Genomic DNA, 9,305 nt, shown 5'->3' with positions numbered 1-9,305 from the left:
CTGACCCTGAACCACCATTCTGCCCTATATCCAGTACAGTGCTGACCCCGAACCACCATTCTGCCCTATATCCAGTACAGTGCTGACCCTGAACCACCATCCTGCCCTATATCCAGTACAGTGCTGACCCCGAACCACCATTCTGCCCTATATCCAGTACAGTGCTGACCCCGAACCACCATTCTGCCCTATATCCAGTACAGTGCTGACCCTGAACCACCATTCTGCCCTATATCCAGTACAGTGCTGACCCCGAACCACCATTCTGCCCTATATCCAGTACAGTGCTGACCCCGAACCACCATTCTGCCCTATATCCAGTACAGTGCTGACCCTGAACCACCATCCTGCCCTATATCCAGTACAGTACAGACCCTGAACCACCATCCTGCCCTATATCCAGTACAGTGCTGACCCCGAACCACCATCCTGCCCTATATCCAGTACTGACCCCGAACCACCATCCTGCCCTATATCCAGTACAGTGCTGACCCTGAACCACCATCCTGCCTTATATCCAGTACAGTACTGACCCTGAACCACCATCCTGCCCTATATCCAGTACAGACCCTGAACCACCATCCTGCCCTATATCCAGTACAGACCCTGAACCACCATCCTGCCCTATATCCAGTACAGTACTGACCCTGAACCACCATCCTGCCCTATATCCAGTACAGACCCTGAACCACCATCCTGCCCTATATCCAGTACAGACCCTGAACCACCATCCTGCCCTACATCCAGTACAGTGCTGACCCCGAACCACCATCCTGCCCTATATCCAGTACAGTGCTGACCCCGAACCACCATCCTGCTCTATATCCAGTACAGTGCTGACCCCGAACCACCATCCTGCCCTATATCCAGTACAGTGCTGACCCCGAACCACCATCCTGCCCTATATCCAGTACAGTGCTGACCCCGAACCACCATCCTGCCCTATATCCAGTACAGACCCTGAACCACCATCCTGCCCTATATCCAGTACAGTGCTGACCCCGAACCACCATCCTGCCCTATATCCAGTACAGACCCTGAACCACCATCCTGCCCTATATCCAGTACAGTGCTGACCCTGAACCACCATCCTGCCCTATATCCAGTACAGTGCTGACCCTGAACCACCATCCTGCCCTATATCCAGTACAGTGCTGACCCCGAACCACCATCCTGCCGTATATCCAGTACAGTGCTGACCCTGAACCACCATCCTGCCGTATATCCAGTACAGTGCTGACCCCGAACCACCATCCTGCCCTATATCCAGTACAGTGCTGACCCCGAACCACCATCCTGCCGTATATCCAGTACAGTGCTGACCCTGAACCACCATCCTGCCCTATATCCAGTACTGACCCCGAACCACCATCCTGCCCTATATCCAGTACAGTGCTGACCCCGAACCACCATTCTGCCCTATATCCAGTACAGTGCTGACCCTGAACCACCATCCTGCCCTATATCCAGTACAGTGCTGACCCCGAACCACCATCCTGCCCTATATCCAGTACAGTGCTGACCCCGAACCACCATCCTGCCGTATATCCAGTACAGTGCTGACCCTGAACCACCATCCTGCCGTATATCCAGTACAGTGCTGACCCTGAACCACCATCCTGCCCTATATCCAGTACAGACCCTGAACCTCCATCCTGCCCTATATCCAGTACAGTGCTGACCCTGAACCACCATCCTGCCCTATATCCAGTACAGTGCTGACCCTGAACCACCATCCTGCCCTATATCCAGTACAGTGCTGACCCTGAACCACCATCCTGCCCTATATCCAGTACAGTGCTGACCCCGAACCACCATCCTGCCCTATATCCAGTACAGTGCTGACCCTGAACCACCATCCTGCCCTATATCCAGTACAGTGCTGACCCCGAACCACCATTCTGCCCTATATCCAGTACAGTGCTGACCCTGAACCACCATTCTGCCCTATATCCAGTACAGTGCTGACCCCGAACCACCATTCTGCCCTATATCCAGTACAGTGCTGACCCCGAACCACCATTCTGCCCTATATCCAGTACAGTGCTGACCCTGAACCACCATCCTGCCCTATATCCAGTACAGTACAGACCCTGAACCACCATCCTGCCCTATATCCAGTACAGTGCTGACCCCGAACCACCATCCTGCCCTATATCCAGTACTGACCCCGAACCACCATCCTGCCCTATATCCAGTACAGTGCTGACCCTGAACCACCATCCTGCCTTATATCCAGTACAGTACTGACCCTGAACCACCATCCTGCCCTATATCCAGTACAGACCCTGAACCACCATCCTGCCCTATATCCAGTACAGACCCTGAACCACCATCCTGCCCTATATCCAGTACAGTACTGACCCTGAACCACCATCCTGCCCTATATCCAGTACAGACCCTGAACCACCATCCTGCCCTATATCCAGTACAGACCCTGAACCACCATCCTGCCCTACATCCAGTACAGTGCTGACCCCGAACCACCATCCTGCCCTATATCCAGTACAGTGCTGACCCCGAACCACCATCCTGCTCTATATCCAGTACAGTGCTGACCCCGAACCACCATCCTGCCCTATATCCAGTACAGTGCTGACCCCGAACCACCATCCTGCCCTATATCCAGTACAGTGCTGACCCCGAACCACCATCCTGCCCTATATCCAGTACAGACCCTGAACCACCATCCTGCCCTATATCCAGTACAGTGCTGACCCCGAACCACCATCCTGCCCTATATCCAGTACAGACCCTGAACCACCATCCTGCCCTATATCCAGTACAGTGCTGACCCTGAACCACCATCCTGCCCTATATCCAGTACAGTGCTGACCCTGAACCACCATCCTGCCCTATATCCAGTACAGTGCTGACCCCGAACCACCATCCTGCCGTATATCCAGTACAGTGCTGACCCTGAACCACCATCCTGCCGTATATCCAGTACAGTGCTGACCCTGAACCACCATCCTGCCCTATATCCAGTACTGACCCCGAACCACCATCCTGCCCTATATCCAGTACAGTGCTGACCCCGAACCACCATTCTGCCCTATATCCAGTACAGTGCTGACCCTGAACCACCATCCTGCCCTATATCCAGTACAGTGCTGACCCCGAACCACCATCCTGCCCTATATCCAGTACAGTGCTGACCCCGAACCACCATCCTGCCGTATATCCAGTACAGTGCTGACCCTGAACCACCATCCTGCCGTATATCCAGTACAGTGCTGACCCTGAACCACCATCCTGCCCTATATCCAGTACAGACCCTGAACCTCCATCCTGCCCTATATCCAGTACAGTGCTGACCCTGAACCTCCATCCTGCCCTATATCCAGTACAGTGCTGACCCTGAACCACCATCCTGCCCTATATCCAGTACAGTCCTGACCCTGAACCACCATCCTGCCCTATATCCAGTACAGACCCTGAACCACCATCCTGCCCTATATCCAGTACAGTGCTGACCCTGAACCTCCATCCTGCCCTATATCCAGTACAGTGCTGACCCTGAACCACCATCCTGCCCTATATCCAGTACAGACCCTGAACCTCCATCCTGCCCTATATCCAGTACAGTGCTGACCCTGAACCTCCATCCTGCCCTATATCCAGTACAGTGCTGACCCTGAACCTCCATCCTGCCCTATATCCAGTACAGTCCTGACCCTGAACCACCATCCTGCCCTATATCCAGTACAGACCCTGAACCACCATCCTGCCCTATATCCAGTACAGTGCTGACCCCGAACCACCATTCTGCCCTATATCCAGTACAGTGCTGACCCTGAACCACCATCCTGCCCTATATCCAGTACAGTGCTGACCCTGAACCACCATCCTGCCCTATATCCAGTACAGTGCTGACCCTGAACCACCATCCTGCCCTATATCCAGTACTGACCCCGAACCACCATCCTGCCCTATATCCAGTACAGTGCTGACCCCGAACCACCATTCTGCCCTATATCCAGTACAGTGCTGACCCCGAACCACCATCCTGCCCTATATCCAGTACAGTGCTGACCCCGAACCACCATCCTGCCCTATATCCAGTACAGTGCTGACCCCGAACCACCATTCTGCCCTATATCCAGTACAGTGCTGACCCCGAACCACCATCCTGCCCTATATCCAGTACAGTGCTGACCCCGGACCACCATCCTGCCCTATATCCAGTACAGTGCTGACCCCGAACCACCATCCTGCTCTATATCCAGTACAGTGCTGACCCTGAACCACCATCCTGCCCTATATCCAGTACAGTGCTGACCCCGGACCATCATCCTGCCCTATATCCAGTACAGTGCTGACCCCGAACCACCATCCTGCCCTATATCCAGTACAGTGCTGACCCCGAACCACCATCCTGCCCTATATCCAGTACAGTGCTGACCCCGGACCACCATCCTGCCCTATATCCAGTACAGTGCTGACCCCGAACCACCATCCTGCTCTATATCCAGTACAGTGCTGACCCCGAACCACCATTCTGCCCTATATCCAGTACAGTGCTGACCCCGGACCACCATCCTGCCCTATATCCAGTACAGTGCTGACCCCGAACCACCATCCTGCCCTATATCCAGCACCCGGGGGGGCAGTGGTCTTTCTCTGAGGTTTTGTCTGTCTTGCTAGTAACATCCACGTTGCGGCCTAGCACTCCCCAAACCCTCGATCTGTCTTGAGATATGGCGCGCGTTCCTGAGGACATCGGCGGATCCCGCACCAGTTGAGCCCGGGGATGCGAGGCCTACTCTGAATCGCGCACCAAACGAGCTAACGCCGCGTTCTCGCTCGGTGACCCTGATCTCCCGGGCACAGCCGCCCCGCAGCACTGATCTACCGCCAGGGTCGTAACCACCGGGTAACGCGAGCGCTATTTCACAAGTCGCCACATGGCGCATGCGCAATGAGCAGAAGTAGAATCCACAGTAGGTTGGAAGAGATCTCGATCAAACATACGACCCGCCTCGTTCTGACGGAAATAGCCGAAAGTGTGTCGTAATCACAGCGTTAATGCGCATGTACACAAAATCCTCGTTAGGTTGGCCGCCTTCCTCCAATCATGTTTCAGAAGACTGGCTAGAGCTCCTGGAATGTGGAGAGGGCGACCCCGTGCGCAACCTACTACAGTATATATAGAGGAGACGTTCCTCTCTGCTCTTCAGATGCGCTCTGTGCGCAAGCGGCGACGAACCTCGAGGAGGGGGATACGCTGCTGCGGCGGCGGCTCTCTGGGAACCTGTGTGTCTGCAGGAGACTGAATTTCCTCCACGTATATCAGGCTAGTCTTGTACTGCCGCCATGCACGGACCGCCGGCCGGTGACAGCGCCTGCCCGCTCCGGATCATTAAGCGGGTCCAGTTCGGTGTGTTGGGCCCGGATGAACTGGTAAGAGCGAGAAGGCGGGTGGGGAGGCGGGGCGCCACCCGGAAGTGCTGCGGCCGCTGCTGGTACTGCATGTTGTGGCTGCCGGCTTCTGTGTGGTGTGGTGTGTCGTGATGTGTTCCTATCAGTATGTCGCGACTGGCCAGTCTTATCGCGATGCGCCCCTACATTCAGTCTGTGACGGGGTCTCTGCTGCTTCCGTCTCTTTCCTTGTGGTTTTCACTGATGTTTGTCGCTCTGGTGTTTGTTCTTATTTATCCTGCTCTGTGATCCGTGCTGGGATTCTCATCAGAAAGAATAATAATAATAATAATAATAATCTGCAGGATTTACTGGAAAATGTCTAACTCCTCCATGAGACAGACACACACACACACACACACACACACACACACACACACACACACACACACACACACACACACACACACACACACACACGAATGATGGCACACCTAAGAATGAAGCAATACCAGCAAGCAAAAAAGAAAAGGGCACACAGCAACAAGTGACAGCAAAAAGTACAGCCAAGAAGCAACGAAGAGTGGTGGTGGTGGGAGACTCACTACTGAGAGGCACCGAAGCAGCCATCTGCAGACCGGACATAACCGCAAGAGAAGTATGCTGCCTTCCAGGTGCGATGATCAAGGATGTGACCGATAGGATACCAAAGCTCTTCAGCTCCAAGGACGTCCACCCATTTCTTCTGATACATGTTGGCACCAATGACACGGCAAGGAAGGACCTACCGACAATCTGCAAGGACTTTGAAGAGTTGGGGAAGAAAGTAAAGGAACTGGATGCACAGGTAGTTTTTTCTTCTATCCTTCCAGTAGACGGGCATGGCACCAGGAGATGGAACAGGATCCTTGATGCAAACAACTGGCTAAGACGATGGTGCAGACAACAAGGATTTGGATTCCTGGACCACGGTGTGAATTACTGGTATGATGGACTCCTCGCCAGAGACGGACTACACCTCAACAAACCTGGGAAACACACATTCGCCAGAAGACTCGCTACACTCATCAGGAGGGCGTTAAACTAGAAGAAGAGGGGACGGGAAGAAAAACATTAGACTCGAACAAAGACGACCCAAGAAAACATACTCAGAAGGGAGGTAAGAACATTTCTAAAACAATCCACAGTGAGGAGATTGGAACAAAACAAAATCCTCTGAACTGCATGCTCGCAAACGCCAGAAGCCTGACAAACAAGATGGAAGAACTAGAAGCAGAAATATCTACAGGTAACTTTGACATAGTGGGAATAACCGAGACATGGTTAGATGAAAGCTATGACTGGGCAGTTAACTTACAGGGTTACAGTCTGTTTAGAAAGGATCGTAAAAATCGGAGAGGAGGAGGGGTTTGTCTCTATGTAAAGTCTTGTCTAAAGTCCACTTTAAGGGAGGATATTAGCGAAGGGAATGAGGATGTCGAGTCCATATGGGTTGAAATTCATGGAGGGAAAAATGGTAACAAAATTCTCATTGGGGTCTGTTACAAACCCCCAAATATAACAGAAAGCATGGAAAGTCTACTTCTAAAGCAGATAGATGAAGCTGCAACCCATAATGAGGTCCTGGTTATGGGGGACTTTAACTACCCGGATATTAACTGGGAAACAGAAACCTGTGAAACCCATAAAGGCAACAGGTTTCTGCTAATAACCAAGAAAAATTATCTTTCACAATTGGTGCAGAATCCAACCAGAGGAGCAGCACTTTTAGACCTAATACTATCTAATAGACCTGACAGAATAACAAATCTGCAGGTGGTTGGGCATTTAGGAAATAGCGACCACAATATTGTGCAGTTTCACCTGTCTTTCACTAGGGGGACTTGTCAGGGAGTCACAAAAACATTGAACTTTAGGAAGGCAAAGTTTGAACAGCTTAGAGATGCCCTTAATCTGGTAGACTGGGACAATATCCTCAGAAATGAGAATACAGATAATAAATGGGAAATGTTTAAGAACATCCTAAATAGGCAGTGTAAGCGGTTTATACCTTGTGGGAATAAAAGGACTAGAAATAGGAAAAACCCAATGTGGCTAAACAAAGAAGTAAGACAGGCAATTAACAGTAAAAAGAAAGCATTTGCACTACTAAAGCAGGATGGCACCATTGAAGCTCTAAAAAACTATAGGGAGAAAAATACTTTATCTAAAAAAATAATTAAAGCTGCCAAAAAGGAAACAGAGAAGCACATTGCTAAGGAGAGTAAAACTAATCCCAAACTGTTCTTCAACTATATCAATAGTAAAAGAATAAAAACTGAAAATGTAGGCCCCTTAAAAAATAGTGAGGAAAGAATGGTTGTAGATGACGAGGAAAAAGCTAACATATTAAACACCTTCTTCTCCACGGTATTCACGGTGGAAAATGAAATGCTAGGTGAAATCCCAAGAAACAATGAAAACCCTATATTAAGGGTCACCAATCTAACCCAAGAAGAGGTGCGAAACCGGCTAAATAAGATTAAAATAGATAAATCTCCGGGTCCGGATGGCATACACCCACGAGTACTAAGAGAACTAAGTAATGTAATAGATAAACCATTATTTCTTATTTTTAGTGACTCTATAGCGACAGGGTCTGTTCCGCAGGACTGGCGCATAGCAAATGTGGTGCCAATATTCAAAAAGGGCTCTAAAAGTGAACCTGGAAATTATAGGCCAGTAAGTCTAACCTCTATTGTTGGTAAAATATTTGAAGGGTTTCTGAGGGATGTTATTCTGGATTATCTCAATGAGAATAACTGTTTAACTCCATATCAGCATGGGTTTATGAGAAATCGCTCCTGTCAAACCAATCTAATCAGTTTTTATGAAGAGGTAAGCTATAGGCTGGACCACGGTGAGTCATTGGACGTGGTATATCTCGATTTTTCCAAAGCGTTTGATACCGTGCCGCACAAGAGGTTGGTACACAAAATGAGAATGCTTGGTCTGGGGGAAAATGTGTGTAAATGGGTTAGTAACTGGCTTAGTGATAGAAAGCAGAGGGTGGTTATAAATGGTATAGTCTCTAACTGGGTCGCTGTGACCAGTGGGGTACCGCAGGGGTCAGTATTGGGACCTGTTCTCTTCAACATATTCATTAATGATCTGGTAGAAGGTTTACACAGTAAAATATCGATATTTGCAGATGATACAAAACTATGTAAAGCAGTTAATACAAGAGAAGATAGTATTCTGCTACAGATGGATTTGGATAAGTTGGAAACTTGGGCTGAAAGGTGGCAGATGAGGTTTAACAATGATAAATGTAAGGTTATACACATGGGAAGAGGGAATCAATATCACCATTACACACTGAACGGGAAACCACTGGGTAAATCTGACAGGGAGAAGGACTTGGGGATCCTAGTTAATGATAAACTTACCTGGAGCAGCCAGTGCCAGGCAGCAGCTGCCAAGGCAAACAGGATCATGGGGTGCATTAAAAGAGGTCTGGATACACATGATGAGAGCATTATACTGCCTCTGTACAAATCCCTAGTTAGACCGCACATGGAGTACTGTGTCCAGTTTTGGGCACCGGTGCTCAGGAAGGATATAATGGAACTAGAGAGAGTACAAAGGAGGGCAACAAAATTAATAAAGGGGATGGGAGAACTACAATACCCAGATAGATTAGCGAAATTAGGATTATTTAGTCTAGAAAAAAGACGACTGAGGGGCGATCTAATAACCATGTATAAGTATATAAGGGGACAATACAAATATCTCGCTGAGGATCTGTTTATACCAAGGAAGGTGACGGGCACAAGGGGGCATTCTTTGCGTCTGGAGGAGAGAAGGTTTTTCCACCAACATAGAAGAGGATTCTTTACTGTTAGGGCAGTGAGAATCTGGAATTGCTTGCCTGAGGAGGTGGTGATGGCGAACTCAGTCGAGGG

At 49.8% G+C, this 9,305-nt stretch overlaps 1 protein-coding gene across 1 annotated transcript in view; it reads left to right on the top strand.

The window, feature by feature from the left end:
• Positions 1-5,178: 5,178 nt before the first annotated feature.
• Positions 5,179-9,305, top strand: part of POLR2A (RNA polymerase II subunit A) — a 52,765-nt gene continuing 48,638 nt past the window's right edge. Inside the window, exon 1 of the mRNA XM_069767656.1 lies at positions 5,179-5,403. Coding sequence (XP_069623757.1) covers positions 5,317-5,403 — 87 coding nt within the window. The 5' untranslated portion in view covers positions 5,179-5,316. The remainder of the gene's footprint in view (positions 5,404-9,305) is intronic.

Source organism: Ranitomeya imitator, chromosome 4, assembly GCF_032444005.1.
Source record: "Ranitomeya imitator isolate aRanImi1 chromosome 4, aRanImi1.pri, whole genome shotgun sequence".
Classification (NCBI taxonomy): Eukaryota; Metazoa; Chordata; class Amphibia; order Anura; family Dendrobatidae; genus Ranitomeya; species Ranitomeya imitator.
This window is presented reverse-complemented; position numbering and strand designations above follow the sequence as displayed.